Raw genomic sequence first — 26,917 nt, 5'->3', positions numbered from 1 at the left:
GATTTAGGAAGGGCTGTAGCAAAGGAGCAAAGATTTAATTATTTGAAAATATGACCTTCAACAGACATGTGCAAAGCCAGAGACCTCTGGGCGGTCCTGGGTTAAGCTAGAGCCTCCATTGGCACAGGGAAATTGATGGACAGTGATTGGTAGATATCAGAACTGAGGGGAGGGAACTTGGATGGTTTCCTTAAAGAGAGAGGGGTCTGAAGACTCAGAGGGTGGTGGTTGAGGAGTTGGTCGGAGTGGTTGGAGTGTGCTCTGAGAAGCTTGCTCTGAAGGAAGCTGAAGGTGGGGGCCTTTGAGACTGTGTAATAGTGACTGATCTCTTTTCTTTGCCCAGCTATCTAAGGGCTTGGGCCTTTTGGCCCAGCCTAAACAGAAGGGGTATTTAAGCCCTATTCCCTTCTCTCCCTTTTCTCTCTCTCTATCTCTAATTCCTTTCTTCCTCCTATTTGTAATTAAACTCCATAAAAGGTTGACTGCTGACTTGAGTTTTCATTTAGGAATTACATAGCTGAATTCCTTGGCGACCTTAAATTAATATATATCAGGCTTTTAAAGTGATTTCCTTGTCACACAGGGAATATATATTTGTATGATTTCAAATGTCTATTTGATATATTGTTTGACCTCTCAGTGGGTGGGTGGGGATGGGAAAGAGGGAGTGAATTTAGAACTCAAAGTTTAAAAAGAAAAGAACATAAAAAAATTAAAAACAAAATCTTCTATGAACATTTAGCTTCACATTTTTTCATTCCTTTAATGTACAAACTTTTTATATAGTTCTAATCAGTATCTTTATGCTATTTATCTTTTATTTACTTAATATTTTTCATGCATACATTTCCATTCTACACATATTTGTTAATTGCATTTTAAACATGCATAATTTATCTAGCTATTTCCCTATTAAGGGGGCATTTGGGGTTGTTATAGTTTGCAACCATTATAAGTACCACAAGCAATTTTGTTATTGAGATTATTGTAGAATCTAGTATAAATGGAGATTGTAATAAAAGAGGAGAAATGGGTTTATATTTAAATAGATGAGATCTTAGTGGAGGGCATTAAAATGGACTAGGATATTATAGATATTTATTTAAATATTTTTCTAGAGGTTACATGACTCATGTTCTTTCCCTTCTTCCCCCCCACCCCCTTCTGGAGCTGATAAGCATTTCCTCTGGGTTATACATGTAATATTTGTCATTCAAAGAAAGAAATAACCACTTGCAGAGTATGGACTCTCTGAAGGTCTTTAGCAACTATGAGATTGTATTTCTTGACTTCCTCTTCCTGTTTTCCTTTTATGTTCATCATATTGCCCTCATTTACATTCCAACTGCTAGTGCCTCTCCTTTCCCACCATAAAAAATAACCAAAACAAACAAAATTTACCAAGTTTTCTCTTTCTAATTATGTGTTGTCAAAGATCTCAAGAAATTTGCTTTGAATCTAGGATGGAGCCATATAATTCTCTACTTACTCTCTGCCTCTATTTAGTTTTCTAGGAAAGAAAAGATAACAGAAGAATATTGATATAGATCACAGCCTCAAGTTAAGACTAAAATTAGGATCATGGAGTGTTGTAAAAGGGTTTCATAGGAGGCTCTGGAACTGAATACGTGTAGTTGGGGGCACTTCCTGGCCACACATAGTCTCCTGTGGCTAGAATTGAAGTCCTTCTCTAGGGAAGAGAGTTTAAAAAAATGTTAATGCTGGAGCAACTTGTGATGGTAGTGGAGAAGCCGTAAAGAATTGCTAGGTGAATCTCTCCCGCTGTTCACACAAAATATCATTAAATGACTTCTATTCATGTTATGTGTACAAGAACAAAGTATGCTTCCATAATTTGGGATAAGATAGGTGAAGGATGAGCAATAAGAAAAGGCCACTGAATTTGGCCATTTGGTAAGCATTAAACTTACTCAATCTTGGGGACAGCTAGGTAGCTCAGTGGATAGAGAGCCAAAACTAGAGACTGGAGGCCCTGGGTTCAAATTTGACTTCAGACATTACTAGCTGTGTGACCCTGGGCAAGTCGCTTAATCTTCATTGTCTAGCACTTACTACTTTTTAGAAAAAGAGAGTTAATAACTCTTTAGTCAGAAACTGGTCCAGATGGTGAAAGACAAGAGTATGACTGGGAAATGAAAAAGAAAAGTGGCAGAAGAAGGTAAAAGAGATAAGGAAAGTGATGGAGGAAAGAAGGGAAAGCAAAAAGGAAAGAATGACATAAGCAATCTGAAAATTCCAATAAAGTTTTCAATTAGAAAGGAGGACAAAACTGATTTGGGTTGAGTAAATGATTGAAGATACCTAAGAACCTCAATACATTTTAAGCGCTGGATTGAATGCTTTAAGACTTAACATTACATTGTGGAAAATTGAAGCCACATTAAAAGCTTATTCTACATTAGTAAAACTTATTATCACAACAATGAAGTGCCTTCTATGCCAAATTAAAAACTGTCAGGAAAACTGGGAATGATAAAGTTAAGTCTACTATTTCTCAAAGCAGTTCATTTTCTTGTTAGAAAGTTTTTCCCAGGAGCAGCTGGGTAGCTCAGTGGATTGATAGCTAGGCCTAGAGATGGGAATCCTAGGTTCAAATCTGGCCTCAGACACTTCCTAGCTGTGTGACCCTGGGCAAGTCACTTGACCCCCATTGCCTAGCCCTTACCACTCTTCTGCCTTGGAACCAATACACAGTATTGATTCTAAGATGGAAGGTAAGGGTTAAAAAAAAAAGAAGACGTTTTTCCGTATTTCAAATCTAAATCTTCCTCTCTTCAGCTTTTGCCCATTGTTTCTGCCCTCTGGGATGAAGCAGGACAAATCTAATCACCTTTCTACAAGAAAAACTACCAGATACTTGAAGATAGTGGTTTTTTAAAAAACTTTACATTTAATTAATTAATTAATTTAGGATATTTTCCATGGTTACAGGATTCATATTTTTTTCCCTCCCATCCTCCCCCCTGTGCCCCATAGCCAAAGAGCAATTCCACTGGGTTTTACATGTATCACTGATCAAGATCTATTTCCATATTGTTAATATTTGCAACAGAGTGATCGTTAAGAGTCTACATCCCTAATCATATCCCCATCGAGCTATGTGATTGAGGACATGTTTTTCTTCTGCATTTCTACTCTCACAGTTCTTTCTCTGGATGTAAATAGCATTCTTTTTCCTAAGTCCCTCAGAATTGTCCAGGATCATTGCATTGCTGCTAGTAGAGAAGTTCATTACATTCTATTGTGCCACAGTCTATCTGTCTCTGACTTCTCTGTCTTCTGGTTCTGATCCTTTCACACTGCATGAATTCCTGGAGATCTTTCCAGTTCACATGGAATTCTTCCAGTTCATTATTCCTTTTAGGACAATAATATTCCATCACTAGCAGATACCATAATTTGTTCAGCCATTCTCCAATTGAAGGGTTTCCTCTCAATTTCCAATTTTTTGCCATCAGAAAGAATGCAGCTATGAATATTTTGGTACAAGTATTTTTCCTTATTATCTTTTGAGTTATAACCCTAGCAGTGGTATGGCTGGATCAAAAGGCAGGCAGTCATTTAAAGCCCTTTGGGCATAGTTCCAAATTACCTTCCAGAATGGTTAGATCAATTCATAACTCTACCAGCAATGCATTAATGTCCTAATTTTGCCATATCCTCCTCAACATTTATTTCTTTCCTTTGCTGTCATATTAGCTAACCTGCTAGGTGTGAGGTGATACTTCAGTGTTGTTTTGATTTGCATTTCTCTAATTATAAGAGATTTAGAACACTTTTTCATGTGCTTATTGATAGTTTTGATTTCTTTATTTGAGAATTGCATATTCATGTCCCTTGCTCATTTATCAATTGGGGAATGGCTTGACTTTTTGTACAATTGATTTCGTTCCTTATATATTTGAGAAATTAAACCTTTGTCAGAGGTTTTTGTTATAAAGATTTTCCCCAATTTGTTGCTTCCCTTCTAATTTTGGTTGCATTGGTTTTGTTTGTACAACCCCTTTTAAATTTAATGTAATCAAAATTATTCATTTTACATTTTATAATATTCTCTATTTCTTGCTTGGTCTTAAATTCTTTCCTTTTATTCTATGTTCACCTAATTTACTTATAGTTTCCTTCTTTATATTTGTCATTTACCAAATCTACTTAAAGATAGTTATTGGGCTTATGAAGATTAAAATTAACTCTCCCCTGATTATGAGAATTAAAATTGTAAGCCCTGCCTAATTTTTAGATTTAATCACCAAAAATGTAAATATCCTACTTAAAAGTTGAGTATGTAGATCTGCCCATTTTTAGATCTAATCACCAAAAGTGTAAACATCTCACTTAATCATTAAGTGGGAGGTCTGTGACCCACGTGTGCAATAGTGGATGAAGAATCAGAATCAGCTGACTGTCTCCTGGGCAGTCCTGGAGCAGGATTTCAACTGTGATTGGTAGAAGTAGAATTAGGGGAAGGCACAGGAAGTGATGCAAGAGAAAGTGTCTTTAAAAGGGAGTTACAACTTCCTGATTCAGTTCTACTGGCAGTTCTTCATTCTTTGGAAGTGGTGACTGGATACAGTTCTTCATTCTTTGGACTGGAGGCTGGACCCGAGAGCCTGTTCCTCATGAGGCTATTTTAAAATCTCTTCCTTTGAACTGACATGTGGTGTGAAAAGCTGACTCTTAACTGCTGAATTTTCTAAAAAAACTAACCTCAGGAGAGATTTACCTTATCCTCTCTTGGATTTTCTTATTTCTCTCTTTCAACATTTTGTAAATAAATTATAAGTAAATCTCATTGGATTAAATTACATTCCTGGTGACTACACTCTTAAATAATCCAGTCCAACCCTTTTAAAATTAACCCCTTTTCCCCCCCTTACATTTTATTTGGCAGACCTCATTGGTTGTGACGAAATACCCTCAATCTTTTTACTTTTCTTGACTTTTCCTTTTACTTTTGTGACTATCCCTAAGCCAGCTTTAATAGGTTTGTTTGAGTCTACATTTCACAGCTGCCAGAGGTAAGTTCAATTTTTTTTCCCTTTTCTTTTTCCCCTTAAAAATAAATATAGCACAGCTTCTTTTAATCTTAGCAGCTAGAGGTCCCACCTAGGGAAACTGTTCCCTCTCACACTCCTCTGTCAAACAACCCAATTACAGGTCCCTCCCAACTCTTTAGGACTTCACGTGATTCTTTTAGGGTATGTTCTCTAGCCTACTCTCCACCTGAGTTGGTTCAGCCTTTTCTAACTTGTTAATATCTTTCTCAACATGTGGTGCCCAGAATAGAACCACAGCATTCTAGTATAGTTTGATCTGTTTATACTATTATTTTTACCTTGTCATTCTGGTCATGATGCTTCTCAGTGCAGTCTAGGATAGCAGTTTTTTGGTCTGCCATAACAAATTGTTGAATAGTACTGTTTATTTCTCCATCTTGTTACTAGGGAAGCTGACTTTTTGAACTCATAAGACTGTACATTTGTCCCTGTTAGACTTCCATTCTACCCATTGCCTAGGGTTTTGGGATCCTCTGTCATCTAGTATGTTAACTATCACTTCAGTTTGTGTTATCTGCAAATATAACGAGTTAGCATTGTAAACCTCAAAATTTCTTAGACTTATAAATGTTGGAATTTTCACCATTAGGAAATTTCATACTTGAAAAATTTCCTATTGATAGTGGGTCTTGACTATTGGAATGTGAACCCCATTGGCATGGGAGGTTCCTTCTCCTACCTTCTTAAGATTACTTTAGGACAGAAACCTTTTGCTGAACAATGGAAAGGACTTTGACCTATGCTTAAGCATAGAACAGGAATTTCTTTGAGTCATGATTGATTTTAGAATTGATACAATGGAGATACTTGGAATCAATCTCCACCCTACTCAGTCCTAACAGGATTGAGTAAGGGCTGCAGCCTAGATCAAAATTTAATTATTCCAATCTCTACCCTACTCAGGTTAACAGGATTTAGAAAGGGCTGTAGCAAAGGAGCAAAGATTTAATCATTTGAAAATATGACCTTCAACAGACATGTGCAAAGCCTCTGGGCGGTCCTGGGTTAAGCTAGAGCCTCCATTGGCACAGGGAAATTGATGGACAGTGATTGGTAGATGTGAGAACTGAGGGGAGGCAACTTGGATGGTTTCCTTAAAGAGAGAGGGGTCTGAAGACTCAGAGGGTGGTGGTTGAGGAGTTGGTCGGAGTGGTTGGAGTGTGCTCTGAGAAGCTTGCTCTGAAGGAAGCTGAAGGTGGGGGCCTTTGAGACTGTGTAATAGTGACTGATCTCTTTTCTTTGCCCAGCTATCTAAGGGCTTGGGCCTTTTGGCCCAGCCTAAACAGAAGGGGTATTTAAGCCCTATTCCCTTCTCTCCCTTTTTCTCTCTCTCTCTCTCTAATTCCTTTCTTCCTCCTATTGTAATTAAACTCCATAAAAGATTGACTGCAGACTTGAGTTTTCATTAAGGAATTACATAGCTGAATTCCTTGGCGACCTTAAATTAATATATATTAGTCTTTTAAAGTGATTCCCTTGTAACAGCATCTATGGCTTGAAATCATTGATAAGATGTTGATCTGACTGGGCTAATGAGATCTTTGGTATACTCTACATTTTCATGCATTCATCAGTGACTCCTTTTTTGTGTCTGGCCATTTATTCAGTCAGACCAAACTGCTACCTAATCCATATTTCTCCATTTTTTTTCCCACAAGGATAGCATGAGAGGTTTTTGTCAAGGAAGTAGAGGAAAAGCTAGTTAAAACTCATCTTCCAAAAAACTGCCATGCTACTTTTGAGTGAACGATTATTCTTTTGATTTATATACTTTTCAGGGCTGTCATGTCTTCTCTTTTTAAGTTTGTTGTCTCAAGTTTGCATATCCTTTTATGCAGTCACAATTGAATGAATTCTAGTTTTCAAATCAGACAACTTTCTTCACAATTTCAGTTTCTTGTTTTTAAACTGAATCCAATAGTACTGCCCTATTATCCTGCTTCTTTTTAGGGTATTTAAGATTGAATAAGAATCAAGATGGTAGAAACTTTGTATTTTGGAGAGGAGATAAGAAACCCAACACTTGTAGCATTTTTATGTTTGATAAAAGATTCATTTTTTCACTATGACCTTCAAGATGTATTTTTTAGTTTGTTGATACATTGTTTTTTGACTTAGCATATTCTTCGTAACAAATATACAAACGATTCCCTTCGACAAAATACTTTTGTTCAAAAGTCAGTTGACTAACAGAAGGGAGGATTTGGTAATATGATTCTAACATTGTTTGCCTGAGAGCCATAACCTCAAAGATGTTTTTATAAGTTAAGTGGTCCCCTTCACCCCTTGCTGCCCTTTTCCAAGTACATTAAAGTCTTCCCTTTTACTGTTCTTTCTTTTCTATTACAGGACACATCCTTCTTTTCTGCTTTCCCTAGAAAACATATGATAAAAAACCTTTAGCAAACGTCTAGTTTACAGTGGTGTTCTTTTCTTTTTATCATAGCCAAACAAAATTTTTCTTTTTTTCACAAAAGACCATGGATTTAGAGCTGAAAGGCACCTTAGAAGTCATTCAATCCAACTGTCTCATTTTATAGATGAGAAAACAAACCCTTATTGAATTCGGGAATTTGCTCAAGGTAATAAGCAACAAAGCTAGGATTTGAACCTAGCTTATCTGGTTCAAAATATAGTGTTTTTTTTTTTTTCCACTGCCACACTGTCCATTCATTTCAGTACTACTGCAAAAAAAAATGTGATTGTCACATCAAGAAGGAAGATTTTAGGAAAAGTCAATTGCCATTGCCTCTGGACATTTCATGTTTTTATTCTTTTCATTGTCAGTGGGATAAATATCCCTTAGTCACCAGAAGGAAGGGTGACAATCTTGGATATGGGTCAATTTGTTTTTTATGTGTGCAAATTAGGTAGTAACAAAAATGCTTTGTTAGTTGGAAAAATATTTTGTCTTAGCTGATCTTCTGTCTTACACCAGATACATAACTTTCTAAGTTGCTTTGACACAATTGATAATTTGGAAATCTCATCAAGCAGCTTTTTTTCATCAGTCAGGAGAACACCTAAGAGATAAAAACATCCAACCATTCCAGGAATGATTCATCACATATATCCTTTGACTCACATATATCTCATACTGCTTTGACTTTGTAGAAGTTTTTTGTATTAGCCTGCAACATGACGAAGAAAAGGCAATTGACAATCTTCAGTAAAGTTCAGGTGAAAATTCTGACCCTGATTATTGAGCTCTGGCCTTAATGTTGTCTATATATAATCATGCAGAAAGTTTCAAGATGTCTTAAAGTTTAAAAGATTAATGTTTTTTATTTTTTAAAGAAACTATTTCTTAACCCCATACCATATGTAGGTGCCCAGGGCAGTTACCAAACTTTTTTAATGTCTTAATTAACTTAAAAAGTTTTAAAATTAAACTTTATTTTTTTCTATTACAAATAGAAATGATTTTTGGCAATTGTTTTCTGACATTTTGTTATTCAGATTTTCCCTCTCCTCTCCTCCCTGACATAATAAATAGGTAGATATAGATTATACCAGTGATTTCAGTATATATTTTCATATTTCCCATATCATGACTGAAGACATATCAACATATACAAAAAAAATTTCATGAAGTAAATAAAGTGAAGGATAGCATACTTTGATCTGCAATCAGATTCAACAGTTCCTTTGGCTGTGGATAGTGTTTTTAAAATTGAATTTCCTAGGGGTCATCTTAGAACCTTGTTTTGCTGATATAATAGTTTAGTCCTTCACAGTTGATCATTGTACAATATTTCTGTTACTAAATACACTGTTCTTTTGATTGTACTCATTTCATTTTGTATCAGTTCATATGAATCTTTAAAGATTTTTCTATTCATATCTTATCGCTCAATAATATTCCAGTACAACCATATGCCACAGCTTATTCAGTCATTCTCCAAGTGATAGACAACTCCTCAGTTTCCATTTCTTTGCCAATATGAAAAAAGTTGCTAAAAATATTTTTGTATAAGTAGGTCTTTCCCCCTATCTCTTTGGGATGTAGACCTAGTAGTGGTATTATTGGGTGAAAGAGTATGCATAGTTTTTTGGTCCTTTGGGCATGGTTCCATGTTGTTCTCCAGAATGGTTGGAGCAGTTCACGATTCCTTTATTCCCTCCATTTATTATTTTCTTTTTTGTTCATATTAGCTACTCTAATAGTAGTGAGATGGTATCTCAGAGTTGTTTTAATTTGCATTTCTCTAATCAATGGTGATATGGAACATTTCCTCATATGACTATAGTTTTAATTTCTTCATCTGAAAATTGCTTGTTTATATCCTTTGACCATTTATCAGTTGGGAAATGCTTTGTATTCTTATAAATTTGACTCGGTTCTTTGTATATTTGAGAAATGAGGCCTTTGTCAGAAATACTTGTTATAAAAATTTTCTTCTAATTTGTTGTTTCCCTTCTGATGTTGGTTGCATTGATTTTAATTGTATAGAAACCTTTTAAATTCAATATGATCAAAATATCCATTTCATTTTCCATAATATTCTCTCTTCCTTGTTTGGTCATAAATTCTTCTATCCATAAGTCTAATGGGTAAACTTTTCCATGTCCCCTAATTTGTTTATATTTTATAGTATTCCCCTTTATTTCTAGATCAAGAATCCAGTTTGACTTAATTTTGGTGTATGGCGTATATGGTGTATGGTCTATACCTAGTTTCTGCCATCATATTTTCTAGTTTTCCTAGCAATTTTTGTCAAATAGTGAGTTCTCCCAGAAATTTAGATCTTTGTGTTGATTTCTTGTCCTATTCCATTGACCCACTACTCTTATTTCTTAGTACCAGATTGTTTTGATATCCAACTTTATAACATAGTTTGAAATCTGGTATGGCTTGTCTAATATATTTTTAATTTTTTCCCCTGAGTTTATCTGAACTTCTGTTAGCTTTGTTTAAAGGAGTTAGTGTTTGGTTTTTTAATTGGCACTAATAGTAACCTAACATTGTGTTTAGTATCCATGTTTTTGTTTACCAAGTTTTTTTTTTTTTTTTGGATTCAGCTTGCTTTAGCAATAGCAGACCTGGCCTTGCAGATGCCTTCCTGGAAAGGTTGTGTGCAGACCCTGGTAGAAAAGTAAGTAACTTATATTCACAATCGAGTATTTGGGGGAAACGCAGATAAAAAATGGAGATGTTTATTGATCATGTCTAGAGATTCTGTCTTCGTTTTTTGAGATTACAGAGAAAAAGAGCAGCAATTAATTTTGTAGACATTTCCTTGGCAAAGATTAAGCCATGCTGTTTGTCCTTCTTTGAGCTGAGAGGTATCCGTTTTGTTGTTTTTTCTTTATTCATTGTCCAAAGGTCTTGAATAAGTTTCTGGCAGAGAAAGACTAACTGATGCTTTCTTAAACTTTCTTGTTTCTGCCTGGGATAGGTGATCTTTATTTGCTCCCAGAATTTTCCATGTTGCCTTGTGGCTCACTCCTACTAAATGGTGGATAAATACTTCTGTAAATTGTTACCAAACTTTGTAGCCATATTATTGGGAAAGTTAAAACAGTTTTGGTTTTCAATCGAGATTATTATTTTGTGGCTGAGTATGCATATAATATGCTTTTTTATTGGGAGAAATTTACTTTATGTATTGCAAATTGATAACATTCTTCCCTAAAGAACCAGTCTACTATTTGGAAGACCCTTAAATGCTACAAATAAATAAATAAAAGAATGAATGAAGATCCAATTGTGAATAATCTAAGATTCATTTTCTTGCTATTTGGCCAAACATTTTTTCTGAAAACTAGAGCACTTCCTTTTCCACTTCCATTTATGGTGGCTATTAAAGCCTTTGTGGCTAGAGGTATTTTGATAGCAATTTTTTCATTTATTTTCTTGTGAAATTTCTGTCACCTTTTTTAAAAATCATGGCTTATTTTCTTCTCCCCCCACTTCCTCCCCCCCAAGATATAGCAATGATGTAACCTCCTTGCCTTTTCTGCTGGAGATCCTTACGGTATTGCCTGAGGAAGTACATAGCCGGTCCTTACGAATTGGAGCTAATCGTCGCACAGAGATTATAGAAGACTTGGCTTACTACTCAAGCACAGTTGTTTCTCTGCTGGTAAGTAGGTTTGAGATGCTTACCTGCTTTCTAAGATGTCTCTTTCTATACATCTCTCTATAATATACCTGACAATATTCACTCTGATCTTTTGGAGTATTTGCATGTTATAGTCCTATTGCATTTTAGGTTAGTTTATAATCTTTTACTCACAAAATGTTTCAGGTTCTTAAGTCATATTTCATATTTAGGTTTTATCTTTGACACTTAGCTTGTTTTTACTTTTATTTTTAGTTGTTTTCCTGTTGATTCTTTCTGAAATACTTTTTATATCCATACTCTTTCATTTCTCCTGACATTGCTCACCCCTTCAAACTATTACAGTAATTTCCTAGGAGTCCTTTTCACTGCCACTGTCTGCTGCCTCTTTTTTATGCTGTTGCCAAAACATTCTTTCTTAATTCATAGATGGGATTGTGTCACTCAGGCTCAGACATTTTTAGTAGTTCCTTATTGCCTCCATTTTGCAGGCCTCTTTTGTTCCGCCTTATGAATCCTCACATCCAGTGCCAGCTTTATATCTTATTATTCCCCTCTACATGGAGTATTCCACCCAAACTTAGTATCTGCTCCCCCCCCGACCCCCCGAAACATGTCCTTTACTATTTTTTTCCTCTTGTCTTTCCTTGTACCTTTTTGGTTCAGTTCAACAATTTTTTTTTTAGTGTCTATGTATAAGGCACTAAATAAATGGTGTTGGGAATACAAAGACAAATTTCAAATAGTCCTTGACTCCAAGGAGCTTTTCTTTTAGGAGGGATGGAGAACTAACTACTGGAGGATTCAGAAAAGGCTATCTGTAGATAACACCATACCTGAGCTGAGTCTCAAAGGAAACTAAGAATTCTAAAAGGTGGAGAGGCATGTACCTTTGAGAAGGAAGGTTTAAGTTTGGAAATGGGTAATAGGCCAATTTGGCCAGAACCCAGAGTTTACAAAGGTGAGTAATACAAAATAACTGGAAAGGTAGACAGGAGCCATATTATGCAAAGACTTAAATAATGGCAAACTTAATTCTAGAGACAATAGTCACCAAAGGTCTCTGAATAGGGAGGTTACATGTCAGACTTTTCTTTTCTAGTAATATTGATTTGGCAGCTGTGTGGGAGATAATTTAGAGAGGGGAAGGACTTGAAGTAAGGGAACTAGTTTGGCTCTTTCCATATTGGGTAATGAAGGTGTGAATTAGGGTAGTGTCCCTGTGAGAAAAGAGATGGGTAATCAATAACACTTGACAACTGATTGGATGTGGGCAGGACTGAGGGAGAATGGAGAATATGGGATAACTCTGATGTTGTCAATTTCATGACTATAAAACAAAAAGAAAAGTTTAGAGTAGGAAAAATAGGGAAAACATAAGAAATTATGTTTTGAATCTGTTGCATTTGACATTCTAATAAAATGTTCAGGTAAAGATGTTTAGTATGTGGTTGTCAGACTGGAGTTCAAGAGTTGGGTAGATTTTTTTCTACTAGATTTTATTTTGTTTTCAATTTAATATTTTATTTTTTTCCAATTACCTGTTTTTCTGAAAGCTTGCTTTCATTTCTCATAGCACAATAGTATTCCATCATAATCATATACCACAACTTATTTAGCCATTCCCCATTTAATAGACATATCCTCAATTTCCAATTCTTTGCTGCCACAAAAAGAATTACTATAAATATTTCTGTACATATAGATCCTTTTTCCTTGTTTTAATCTCTTTGGGATACAGACCTAGTTGTGGTATTGCTGGGTCAAAGGGCATAGTTCCAAATTTTTCTCCCATATAATTAAATCAGTTCACAATCCCACCAACAGTGCATTTGTGCCCCAATTTTCTCACATTCCCTCCAACAATTGTCATTTTCCTTTTCTGTCATGTTAGTCAATCTGTTCATATGAAGTGGTACCTCAGAGTTGTTTTAATTTGCATTTTCTATGACTATAGATGGCTTTGATTTCTTCATCTAAAAATTTCCTGTTAATATCCTTTGGACCATTTATCAATTGGGGAATATTTTGTATTCTTATAAGTTTGATTCTGTTTTCTATATATTTGAAAAGAAGCCTTTATCAGAGAAACTTTCTTTAAGGTCCCCTCCTCCCCCCCGGCCAGTTTTCTATTTTCTTTCTGATCTTGGTTGCATTAGTTTTGTGTAAAATCTTTATAATCTAAACTATTTAATGGTCCTCTAATTTGTTTATAGTAGCATCCTTCATGTCAAAATCATGTAATGCTCTCTGTTATCCACTTCTGTTTTATGGATGAGTTCATGCTATTCACATTTACAGTTATAATTTTAATTGTGTATTTCCCTCCGTCCTTATTTCCCCCCTGTTTATCCTTTTCTCTCTCACTCTGTCCTTCTTCAAAAGTGTTTTGCTTCTGACTGCTGTCTTCCCCAATCTGTCCTCCTTTCCACCAGCACTTTCTCTTAAAATCCTTTTCCTCCCAATTCCTATAAGGTAAGATAGTTTTCTGTACCCAACTGAGTACTTATGTTATTTCCTCTTTGAGCCAGTTCTGATGAAATTATGGTTCAGGTTGTTAACCTTGGAGGACCCTCCCCCCCCCCTTTTTACCCTTCACTGTAAAACTTTTTTGACTTTTTTTTATGTGATATAATTTACCCCATTCTACCTCTCCCTTTTCACAGTGCCTCCCCTCTTTCTCACCCTTTAGTTTATTTTTTGGATATCATCCCATCTAACTGCCATAATAATGATGAAGTTACAAGTATCATCTTTACATGGGGCAGATTTATACATTTTAGAATTTATATACTTTGGAATCAGTTATATAGTAGAGTCTTAGGAGACACCCAAGCTTTGTGAATGGTAGATAGATGATGATCTAGCTTCACAGAAGAATTTATGATGGATTTCTCAGACAAGTAGGAGAATGAGAGGAGAATAGCATCACAAAATCCCAAGGAAGATAGACTATCCAGGAAGGGGGGGGGGGAGGATTATCAGGAGTATAAAAAACTACAGAGAGATTAAGAATAATGAGGACTGAGAAAAGGCCATTGGATTTAGTGGTTGAGAGACCATTGGTAATCTCAAAAAAAAATTGTTAAAGGGAGCAGCTGGGTAGCTCAGTGGATTGAGAGTCAGGCCTAGAGTTGGGAGGTCCTGGGTTCAAATTTGGCCTCAGACACTTCTCAGCTGTGTGACCTTGGGCAAGTCACTTGACCCCCATTGTCTAGCCCTTACCACTCTTCTGCCTTGGAGCCAATACACAGTATTGACTCCAAGATGAAAGGTAAGGGTTTAAAAAATTTTTGTTAAAGTATTAAGATTGGAAGCCCTACTGCAAGGGATTAAGGAGTAGGAGGTGAGGAAATGGAATTATAACCGAATAACCCCTTCTAGGAGTTTGGCTGTGAAAGAGTAAAGTAGTGTATATACAATGATAGTTTGAGGATGTATGGCAAGATCAGTTGAAGATTTATTTAGAATGGTGGAGACTTATGATTATTTGGAGGCCACCAGAAAGGAACCAATGGATAAAGAGAGATCAAAGATGACAGAAAGGGGAAATGATGAGAGGCAGTGGCAAGCTTGGAAGATTTGGGAGGCGAAGAATGGTATCATGAAAAGTCAGTGTGCCATAAGTGCTATAGACACAAAAGGAGGCAAAAACCAGTCCCTGCTTTCAAAGAACTTGCAGTTTACATGAGACTGATAACATTAAACATAAACAAGAAGGAAGGCAACTGAATTAAGAGGGATCAGGAAAGACTTCCTGTAGAAGGTGAGGTTTTAATTGGGACCTGAAAGAAGCTGGGGAAGTCAGGAGATAGAGATGAAGAGTGATAGCATTCAAGGTATGAAGGACAGCTAATGAAAACAATCTGAGTTAGGAGTTGGCTTGTTCAGGAGGCCAGTGTCATTGGACACTAAAGTATGTGTTTGGGATAGGGTATAAAAAAATTGAAAGGGGGGCTTGTTATAAAAGCCTTTGAATGCCATACATTTTGGAATTTATACACTTTGGAATCAGTTACATAGTAAGAGTCTTAGGAGACCCCCAAGCTTTGTGAATGGGAGATAGATGATGTTTATTGAGTATTAGGGTAACATAATGAGACTTGAGCTTTAAAAAATGACAGCTGAATGGAGGATGAACTGGAATGCGGAGAGACTTTTGGGTAGGGTTGCAATGATGGACATACTCTAGGTTTCCAATTCTTTGCCACCAAAAAAAGAGCTGCAATAAATATATTTGTATATATGGGTCCTTTTCCTCTTTCTTTCTTTGATTTCTTTGTGGTATAAACCTAATAGTGGTATCATTGGGTGAAAGGCCATGTAAATGGAATAGTTTTTTGGGTATAGTTCTAAATTTCTTCCAGAATGGTTAGGCCAGTTCACAGCTTCATCAACAGTGCATTTGTATACTTATTTTTTCTATAGCATTTGTCATTTTCTTTTCTTTCTTTTTTAAAATCATTTAGCCAATCTGATGGATATGAAGTTGTATCTCTGTGTTGCTTAATGTACATATATCTAATCATTACTGATTTTGACCATTTTTTTCCTTAAGTAGGGCTATTGATAACTTGGATTTCTTCCTTTGAAAACTGCTTATTCATATCCTTTGGCCAGATCAATTGAAGGATGACCTTTTTTCTCTAACTGTTGCTAATGAATCTTGTTTCTCCAAACCAATTATATTTTTTTCTAGCTGTATAAAGTGATTCTTTGTTAATTTCATTATTATGGCATTGAATAAGTAAATTAATGTAGATAGATAGTATTGTCTTTTTTATTTTTCTGACTTGACCTAACCATGTGCAATGACTTTCTTCAATTATTTATATCTGTCTTTGTGTGAAGTGTTTTGTAATCATGTTCATATCATTCCTGTATGTCTTGGCAGGTAGACTCCTAGATATTTTATACTATATATAGTTATTTTAAATGGAATTTATCTTTTCCTTCTGGTTGGGTTTTATAGGTAATATGTAGAAATATTGATGATTTATATGTGTTTATTTTATATCCTGAAAGTTTGCTGAAGTTATTAATTTTTTTCAATCCTTACCTTCTGCCGTAGAATCAATATTATATATTGGTTCCAAGGCAGAAGAGTAGTAAGGACTAGGCAATAGGTGCTAAGTGACTTGCCCAGGGTCACACAGCTAGAAAGTGTCTGAGGTCATATTTGAACCCAGGACCTCCCGTCTCTAGGCCCGACTCTCAGCCTACTGAATCACCCAGCAGCCCCCCTGAAATTATTAATTAAAAATTTTTTTTTTCTTAGTTGATGCTATAGTTACCTAAGTGAATCATTAGGTCATCTACAAAAAGAGTATGATGATTTTGTTTCCTTGTTGTCTATACTTATTTGATTTCTTTTTCTTGTCTTACTACTATAGCTAGTATTTCTAGTATGATATTGAATAGTAATGGTGATAATGAACATATTTGCTCTGATCTTAATGGAAAGACTTCTAGCATATTTCAATTATAGATAATGCTTCTTGGTTTTAGATAAATACTACTTAATCATTTTAAAGAAAGCTCCATTTATTCTTGTGCTTTCTGGTGTTTTTAACAAAAACAAAATTTCCACATCTATTGATAATAATATGTGGGTTTTGTAGCTAATATGATTAATTTTAGGACAGTAATTATAGTTGTCCTAATATTTAACTAGCTTTGCATTTTTTTGTTATAAATCTAACCAGTCTTGTCCTAATATATGATCTTTGTGTTATATTGCTGAATCTCCTTGCTAGTATTTTATTTAAAAATTTTGCATCACTATTCATTAGCAAAATTAGCCTATGGTTTTCTTTTTTAAACTGTTCCTAATTTAGGTACCATGACCATATATGTATCAAAGAAGAAATTTGGTTGGGTTTCTTTACCTTTTTTTTCAAACAGGTTATGTTATTTTGGGATTAATTGTTCTTTAAATGTTTAGTAGAATTCCCTTTTAAGTTCCATTTATTCCTGGGAGGATTTCTCATGGAAGTCATTTATAGTTTATTAGATTTCTTTTTCTAAAATAGGGTTATGAAGTGTTCTATTTCCTGTTTTGCTAATCTAGGCAATTTATAGTTTTGAAAATATTCATCCATTTCATTTATCTTGTTTGTTTTATTGACATATAGTTGGATAAAATAGTTCCTAATGATTGCTTTTATTTCATTTTCTTTGGTTACGAATTCACCTTTTTTCCTTTTTGATGGTGATAATTTTTTAAAAATAAAATTGGGCAAATATTTATCTATTTTGGCACCCCCCCCAAAAGCTCCTGATTTTATTTGTCTAATTAAATATATATATTTTTTGCATTCAATTTTGTTGACCTTTCCTTTGGTTTTAGGATTTTTATTTAGATTTCTAATCAGTTGGTTTTCTAATTTTTAAAAGAAGTTTGCTTAATTCATTGATCTATCTATTCTTAATGTCTTATTGCTGTGTCTAGAGATATACATTTTCCCCCAAGTACAGCTTTGGCTGCATCCTACAATTTTAGTGTGCCGTTTCATTATTATCAGTATTTTTAATGAAATTATAGATTGTTTTTGTGGTTTGTTCTTTGACCAATCCATTCCTTTGGAGAAAATTAGTTAATTTTTAATCCATGCGTCAAAGGCAAAATGAATTTGTTGCTTTATTGTCAGAAAAAGATGCTTTTAATATATCTTATTTTCTGCACTTGTTTTTGAGGGTCAGTTTTTGCAAAGATGTCATGAATAGATGAAAAATAGGTATATTCTTTCCATTCAGTATTTAGAGTTCTTTCATATCTAAATTTTCTTGTATTTTTTCCCACTTTAATGTCTTTTATTTTTATTTTGTTATTAAATTCATCTAGGTATGAGAGGAAATATTTATTTAATTATAGTTTCACTATCCATTTCCTCCTGTAGCTCATTTAATGTTTCCTTTAAGACATTAGATACTATTGCCATTTGATGCATTTATATTTAGTATGGTTAAGAATTCATAGTCTGTGGTGCCCTTTAGCAAAAGCTAGTTTCCCAGTTAACTCTTTTAATTATCTATTTCTTCTTTAGCTTTATCTAAGGTCACTCACTACTCTCTTGCCTTTTTTACTTCCACTGAAGCATAAGAGATTCTTTTTCAGCCCTTTATTTTAACTCAGTATATATCTTTGTTTCAAGTGTATTTTTCCCCTTTATGCAGACTTTATTATATGCCAAACTTGCCTTCTTGATGTTCTTTACACTTTATACTCATTTTTTTCTTTAAGATATTTTATTTTCCTAATTACATTGTAGTAACAATTTTTAGCATACATTTTCCAAAATTATAAGATTTAAATTGTTTCCCTTCCTTCCTTACTCCTTCTGGAAAAAGGTGTCTGGAAAAGACTCCTTCTGGAAATGGTGAACAATTTGAACTGGGTTATATATATATATTATATATATAATATATAATATATATATATATTATTGTGCAAAATATACTTCCATTTTGGCCATTGTTGTAAGAGAATACTCCTAGAAAACCAAAACCTCAAAATATAACCATAAAGAAACTAATGTGAAAAATAGTGTGATTTGATCTGCATCTTCCTCTGGAGATGGATAGCACTCTCTGCCCCTAAGTCCTTCAGAATTGTCTTGGATCATGATATTACAGTTGGTCTACATTCAGTGTTCTCCCAGTTCTGCTTATTTTTTTCTGCATCAATTCATGTAGATCTTTCCAGCTTTTCCTGAAATCATCCTATTCATCATTTCTTATAGCACAATAGTATTCCATCACCAACATATTCCACAATTTATTTAGCCATTTCTCCATTAATGACTGTCCCCATAATTCTAATTATAGTGTGAATATATTTATTTTTCCCTTCTTGAACAAGTTTTGATGAGAGTGAGGTTCAAGTATTGCATATGCTTCTCCCCCCACCCTCAATCCCTTCTGTTGTGGAAACTCTTCCTTGAATGACTCATTGATTCTTCACTGGACTGGAAAAATGATTCATTGTGACTTTTCTTGGCTTTTCTGTTCTGAATTTAGTCTGGTGCATTTTCTAGGTAGTTGTTGAAGAAGAGGTGTACTATTGAGTTTAGCTCCAAATGCTTCTCACTCTGCTATCTTGACTTCATTGCCCATAATAATGTTTTAAAATAATTGAATGAAATACTATATCTTGGTCCCAGATTAGTGAAAGTAAATTTATAATTTTTTTCCCTCATCTATATTCTAATGGATCTCCTGAAACCTGTCCATTAGCTCCAGGTTCATATCCCTTGCTTTTTGTTGTTCTTAGATGGAATCCTATGGTTTTTTATTTCTTTTTTTTTTTACCTTTTTTCTCCTTTTTTTTAGGTTGATATAGTAGTGCTAAGGATTAATTGATTGGTGATCATATTAATACAGCTCCACATTTCCATGGTGACCAAAGATTCATCAAAGTCTGTCTTGCTGGTTGTTTTTCATAAACTCTTTTATGGCTTTTTTCTATTAGTCCTTGAAGTTTTATTTTTAAAATAGTCATTCCAGGTAATGAAATTTTGTTGAAAGTCACAATTACTTTAGAAATTTAAGTGTTGCTGGTTTATTTCATAAGATTTAGTCTACTTAAAGCCCTTCCTTTAGACATGGGGTAAAATAAGAACCCTGGATATTAATGTTCAACAGTTGGTATGTGTAAATCAGCATTCTAATTTGAAAGTCTGCCGCCATCATAAAATTGAATTGCCATAATTTATTACATATTCCTTTCCTTTTGTGGCCTGATTGTTAAAAAAAATGTAATTTGTCAGTCTTATAGCTCAGTGTAAAGACTCATGTTCTGTAGGTGTAAAAATTATATGGATACTCACAAAAATAATATTTAAATGAAGACTCTAAAAGATTACAAAAATGTATGCTAAAGAATGTTTATTTACTTCTCCTTATAGAGTAGAAATAACTACACCCTAATCATTTTCCACCTTCTGGGCCTTTTATCAAAACTACTAAAATTCATTAATAGTGTAGTCATTTCCTTTTTAAAAAATTGCTTTGAATTTAAATATTTGTAAGTTGCCAATCTCAAGTCATTTTAATTAAACTTGGCAAATTTTATTAAGCATCTGATATGTTTTAAGGCACTTGGCTACTTTCTAGAGATACAGAAACAAACATGAAAGAGTACCTACCCAAGAAAGCTTAACGTTATTTTGGAAAGATAACAGATAAATATAAGGGAATTTGAGAGGTGGAAGGATTACTAGGATGATCTGTGAAGTTTTTATAGAAGTTGGCACCTGAACTGAACCTTTTAACCATGTGGGAAATTTTGTATTTTGTCCTAAACACAATAGAGAATCCCTGAAGAATCCAGTTATTTTGTATTACTCACCTTTGTAAACTCTGGGTTCTGGCCAAAAAGGCAATTGGATTAAGTAGGTACACTTATTAGAGATAGAAGTGTCAGTAGAATGTGGCTTTATGAAGCTTTATTTTGATGAAGTAAATTCAGATCTTAAAACTTTAATAAAGTTAGATCAGCTACAATATTGTGTATGATTACTGGGCCTGAAGAAAGTTTAGTATCTTTCTGAATTTATCATAATTACCTTTTTCATAAGCCCTATCCTTGGACAGTGAATAGCAGAGTTTCTATGTATACAGATGCTTAATTTTCTGAAGTGTTATAACATTGGACATCCTAACTGATAATTCCTGAGAATAGCATGTTTGCCTTTATATATACTCTTTTCTTGTTACTTCATGGTATATAAACTTTTCTGGTTGAATTCTCTTGTCAGTAAATTATCATTCATTTCCCTTAGAAATTTTACTAAGGTCAGATGTCAGCAAATCAAAAAATCTAGCTATAGTATGTATACAGTAGTGGGAGAAAGAAGAAAAATAGAAAGAAATAAGGTGGGTGAAACAGACTTTCAAATAGCTCCTCCTCTTTCTTTTTTCTTTCCCTTCTGAATTCTATTTCAGGATGAATTCATTGAGAATTTGGCTGGAAAGGCTTTGGACATGGTCCACCTGAATTGGCAGGTGTGAGATGGGGAAATTATGTTTACAACCTTCCAAATTAATCTTGATATCTTAACTATCCATTAGGAAATTAAATGGCCTATTGTCAAATACCAGAAAGAAGATGCATCTCTGTAGCCCAGAGAGTTCAGGCAAATCATCATCATAATATTCAGCTCCATAAACCAGGAAGATTTCTTATTTATAGCTGTTCATATTCATTGCATAAATGAATCTGTTTTAGAAATACAATGATCAAAAATGTAGTTGACTTTTGCAGGTTTTACCTTTCAGAATATCTTAAAGGATATTATATGTGTAAAGTCTTGAGTGTTTTTATTGTTTTATATATATTGGGTGATAGTTTTATTATTTGCCAGAAGTTTTTTAATATAGGTTTTTTTGGAAAATGTTTTTTTTAAAGTTTCTTTTGATTTTGCATTATGTTGGTTTCTGAATCTGTCTCTTTTCATTCCCCTATCTAGTGAACCATCCTTCATATCAGTGATTTAAAATGAAATTGAAAAAAGCAATTCCACAAAACCATTATATTGAGCCTGAATTATCGGATAATTCTGCTTATAATCCTTTACTTTTGCAGGAAGTCAGATACTTTTTCTAGAGGCCAATTGTGGTTGTTATAATTACAAAACAACAATATACCTTTTCTATGTTGGATGAAGGTAATAGGTGTTTTACTCACTCTCTTCACATAATTTAAAATTATTTTCCAGAGTGATTGGACTATTTACAGCTCTCCCAATAATGCAGTAATGTATCATTCTTTATGTACTAATTTGCTTACAATTTTACTACAAAAAATATTTTTCAGCATATCCCTAAAAGAGGGACAATGATTGATAATGAACTAAATGTTCTTCTCATCTACTTTATATGCTATAATTTTTTAGTGTTGCATTATAAAATTTCATATATAGTAATATATATTTGGGTGAATTCTTGAGTCCTAAAGCTAAAAATCTAACTTTTCTATGTGGAAACTTAGTGTTAAAATGGTTAATAACTTGAAATGTGATTAATATTCATTTTTAAATTTTTACCTAACTGTCCTGCATTTAAGGATACCTCATTATATAAAATCTACAGGTGTAGATAAATATTACCTTAAGCTAGAACTTTACTATTATTGTGAATGTGCTAATATACAGATGAAGAGGAAATATTAACCATATTACTACCATGTAGCAGTTTACATTTAATATAACTTTTAAAGATTTGCTAAGTGCTTTTCTCAAAACGTTGCTTTGTAGTTATGTATTTTTTGACTGTAAGATAAAGCAATGGCCATCTGCCTATATCACTTGATGTAATTCTTTTTGTGGAATTAAATACAAAGCTTGGCATTATTTGATGTTTTTGCCTTCTTTCTTTCAGATGACTTGTGTAGAAAAAGCAGGAACAGATGAGAAGATGCTCATGAAGGCCTTTCGCTGCTTGGGTAGTTGGTTTAACCTTGGTGTCTTGGATAGTAACTTTATGGCTAATAATAAATTGTTAGCACTTCTTTTTGAAGTTTTGGTGAGTATTGAATTTTTCTATTGGCCAAGGTTTGGTTGTATAACACTTTGACATTTTCATAACTGACTTATGGAAAAATAACACAACTTTCTTAAATCTATTTAAAGGGTACTGAGAAAGCAAAAGTGGTACTTCCTTTGATTTCCTAATGCCCCAGGGCCAGCTTTATGAACTTCTTCCTTTTCTTTATAACATCTTTAACACTCCAGAGTAGGCTTTAGTTTTCTTCTAGGTTTATCAAAGAAAATTGATTTTCCAATTAAGTCTGCATATATGTTATTTACATGTTGGATGTCCCACTGTCACAGAGCTTTAGACATGCTTTGTAGTTATTTATGAAGAATCATCCAATAAACTTATTGAGATGGTTTAGTTAGACACTGAAATAATGTTTATAATAAATGGATTTGAAGACTTAGAGGTCAGTGGGATAAGAGGTAATGTGTTTTAACCATCATATTATCTTTTGGTTTTGAATGAAACCTCTTTCCTCATATTCTTTTTCTGTCTTCGAAAGAGGAGTGAACCAGTGATTAGAATGGTACTCTAGCTTTTAGAATTAAAAATAGAATAATCACAAAGGGAATTTGAAAGAGCTTTTGATGCCTTTTTTTGTCCATGTTAGGGTCTTGTCTGTTTAAAGACTTGCTGATAATCTAGATTCTTTCTAGACATGAAATGTGACATAACTTATTGTGGTGGTCAATAAAAGGAAATATAGATGGGCAACTTGATGTTTGAAGGATGCCTTTTTTAAAGATAAAAACAAGATATGCATCTTTAAAATTGTGCTTTGCTCTTATTTGTATGCTGCTATTTATTGGTGTTGAAGGTTTAGAGAAGAAATGTGATTTAAATCAGGCAATAGACTGACTTAGGAGAAAGGAATCATTATTTACTGTATGACTGTATACAGTCTCAGTGATCATGGGAAAATTTCTAATCTCATTGTTATTCTGCCTCACTAAAATGGGATCTATGATCTCTAAATTGTAGGAAATCTCACTGAATTATAAGGTTTAACAAAAGCCTGAAAGTGCTTTAGATTTGAATAATATTTTATATTAACAGTGAAAACTGGGGGCAGCTGGATGGCTCAGTGGCTGGAGAGCCAGGTCTAGAGATGGGAGGTCCTGGGTTCAAATTTGGCCTCAGACATTTCCCAAGCTATATGACCCTGGACAAGTCACCACCCCCCCTTCTGCTCCCCCCTCCCCCTTCTCTTTTGCCTTGGAACCAATACAGAGTATTGATTCCAAGCTGGAAGGTAAGGGTTTAAAAAAAAAGAGTGAAAACCAAATATAGCCATGTCTGCTTATAGAACAGATCTCTAACAGAATACTAGCATAAGGTTCTCAGTTAAAAGCTGAACTCCCCTGTGCTTAATTTTTCCTGCAATGGCTGAGAATTTCACTCAAATAATAGTAGGTTCTACCCTTGCCTTTTTTGGTTAATTTCAGAATTACTGTTCAAAAACCATACAAGATTCCACAGAGAATGTAACAGTAGAGATAACTTATTTGACTATTTTATTATTAATAATAAAATAAGACATACAGCAGAGAGAACTATCTTTGCAAGAAGTGTTTGCTATTGTCATATAGGAGGTCTGACATCCAGGATAGTAGAACCAAGGTTGGACTGTAGTGTCAGAATCCTCAAAGGGCTCATAGAGGAAGTAGAAAGAGCAGTAAAAGAGAGCAAAGAAGGGAAAAGCAACTGAAGAAGATCAGTTATACATAGAGGAGATCCATGCTGGAGGATGCACAATTTTGAGGACTTTGGGAGGGACTAATTCACAAGGGAAAGGATTATATCAAAGGTGTGAGAAAAATCTTGGACCCTATTGATTCTAAAAATAAAAAAAGACCACCAAACAGAGTTGACTAAGAAAATAACATTATCCATCAACCTGCATGTCTATTCTTTCCCATCTTTATGAGAATGATCTATCTACAAATCAAAGGTAGCAGAGGTGAGGGTATTAGTAGAGAACAAGCAGGCTTTCATAAACAGTGTTCAACAATGGACCATGTCTTTATTGTCTCACAACTGACCAGTAGATATAGGGAGCATAATGTCCATTTTACTTCTTTGATTTTCAAAAAAGAGTCAACTTCATAGAATAAAATGTCTGCTTTTACAAGATGCCTCTGGGAAGAGAGACATTTCATTCTTAATGCATTTTCATGAATTAAGGTCATGCTGCATGTAAGCCATGCTTTACTCCAGACAGGGGAGGGAGAAAGTGCTACCATTGGGCTGCTAGGCAGAGTGGTGGTTGATGTCCTCAGGCATGGTGAGAGGGGGAGGGGAGCAGCCCCCTCCAGCACGCATGTCATAGGTTCATCAACATGGTCCCACCTGTATTTATACCTGGGGCAGGCAATATATATTGAAATATATCTGGGCCCAGAGTTGAAAAGGAGGAGGAAAGAGAACTGGATTGCTTTTAGGAAATTGCAAGGTATTTTACCTTACATGGGCTTCCCAGCAAAGACCCCATCTTTTCAATACAAACATTATAGTTATGTGACCTGAAACACTACTTCTAAAGAACTAAAGATCAGCTTCATATAGAGGGCAATGAAAAGATTCATGGTGGATATGAGCATGGTATAGCATATGAGCAGCAGGGAACTCCAGAGGACAAGAGTAAAGGGTGTCATCCAAGAATTATGTAAGTGAAAGAAAAAGGAACTGAGTGGTCATGTGCCTGGAATGAGGGGTGACAGTTGAATGGCCCAGAGCCTAATGGTAACCTTGTGGTGTCAGGAGAATTTGAGAAAGCCCTCCAGCATGTTGTACGTAGTCCCTGGGGCCAACTGTTGGGAGGATCCAGATGAGGGCTTATGATCTGCATTGTTAGAGGGACTTCTCAAATCAATGAAATCACATGGCCATTTGTGTCAGGAAAAATTTCCTAATTATTAGAGCAATCCCATAGTAGAATGGGCTATTTTGGGTAAAGAGTGACTTTTGGGCGTATGTCATCAGGGGGATTATGGGTTAGATTTGAGCTGCTTAAGAGCCCTTTCCACCTTAAAAATTCTGTGAGAAGGGGGCAGCTGGGTAGCTCAGTGGATTGAGAACCAGGCCTAGAGACGGGAGGTCCTAGGTTCAAATCTGGCCTCAGCCACTTCCTAGCTATGTGACCCTGGGCAAGTCACTTGACCCCCATTGCCTAGCCCTTACCACTCTTCTGCCTTGGAGCCAATACACAGTATTGACTCCAAGACGGAAGGTAAGGGTTTAAAAAAAAAATTCTGTGAGAACAAAAAAATGGATATTACTATTGGGGGCAGGGTATTATGTGAAAATTTCAAGATAATGAAGAACTTCTTAAATTTGAAGGCAAATTGGTGAATAAGTTAATGCAAATGGAGAAGTTAAACATGCTGAAAAGAAATTTTCTAAGTTTTAGGGCATATTTCCTCATGAAGGAGTGGTGAGACCAAGTTATATGTAAAGAGTTAAAACTAAAAATTCCTCATTGCTATGGTCACATGGCCAAAAAGATGAGGACCAGACATTTTTTCTAATCCATTGCAACTCTGAAAATTACCCCACAATAGAATTATATGCAAGAGATAAAGTAATTGCAGTGGCCGCCTCAGAATCAAGACAATATAAAATCTAATGAAGTAGCAACCTGATAAATTAACAGCAGAGAAAGCTAATGCATAATCTTCAATGCACTAAACTCCCTTTCCCATTTGTCTTCATGCTATGGCAAAGCAGTACAGTGGGTCCCATAAACTGGTGCTTTGAGATCTCCACTCAGCAATTTCCTTTATGCTCCTTCAATCTTTGCCAGCATGCCTTTCTTCTACCGTCACTACATCATTTTATGACAACTAGCTCCAATACTGAGCTCTGCCCACTCTACCCCCATTGTGGAGGTTTAGGAAAATGGATGTGTAGTTTGCCTGAGGCAACACTGCCAAAGAACTAAATAACAGAAGGAATTGAGTTTGGTGTGAGACCTCATCAAGACTGACATCCAGTTGAGACCAAGTCTATTACCCACAAAAGTCATTTAATGGAGAAATGAAGAGCAGGGACAAGTAAATTCCCCAGAGTGTAAGGAGCCTGAGATAGCCTTGAATGACCTACCATTAAAGCAGTCAGAAAGTGAGGGATAGGGGAATTAGGGATTGAAATTACCAAAGAACTATAGAGGAAGACAACAAGATTAAAAATTTTTAGTATACGCAGTTAAACCAACAGGTAAAATACTAAAGCAAGAAA

The 26,917-nt window shown here is 34.8% G+C and overlaps 1 protein-coding gene across 2 annotated transcripts in view; it reads left to right on the top strand.

The window, feature by feature from the left end:
- TNPO3 (transportin 3) overlaps positions 1 to 26,917 on the top strand; it is a 125,750-nt gene that overhangs the window by 40,112 nt on the left and 58,721 nt on the right. For both annotated transcript variants that reach the window (XM_001366676.4, XM_056799690.1), the window contains 3 exons: positions 10,101 to 10,174; positions 11,008 to 11,164; positions 22,523 to 22,666. In XM_001366676.4, the coding sequence (XP_001366713.1) occupies positions 10,101 to 10,174; positions 11,008 to 11,164; positions 22,523 to 22,666 (375 nt within the window). The remainder of the gene's footprint in view (positions 1 to 10,100; positions 10,175 to 11,007; positions 11,165 to 22,522; positions 22,667 to 26,917) is intronic.

The sequence above is a fragment of the Monodelphis domestica genome, chromosome 5 (assembly GCF_027887165.1).
Source record: "Monodelphis domestica isolate mMonDom1 chromosome 5, mMonDom1.pri, whole genome shotgun sequence".
NCBI classification, from domain to species: Eukaryota; Metazoa; Chordata; class Mammalia; order Didelphimorphia; family Didelphidae; genus Monodelphis; species Monodelphis domestica.
The sequence above is the reverse complement of the archived record's forward strand: the minus strand, read 5'-3'. Positions and strand labels throughout refer to the sequence as shown.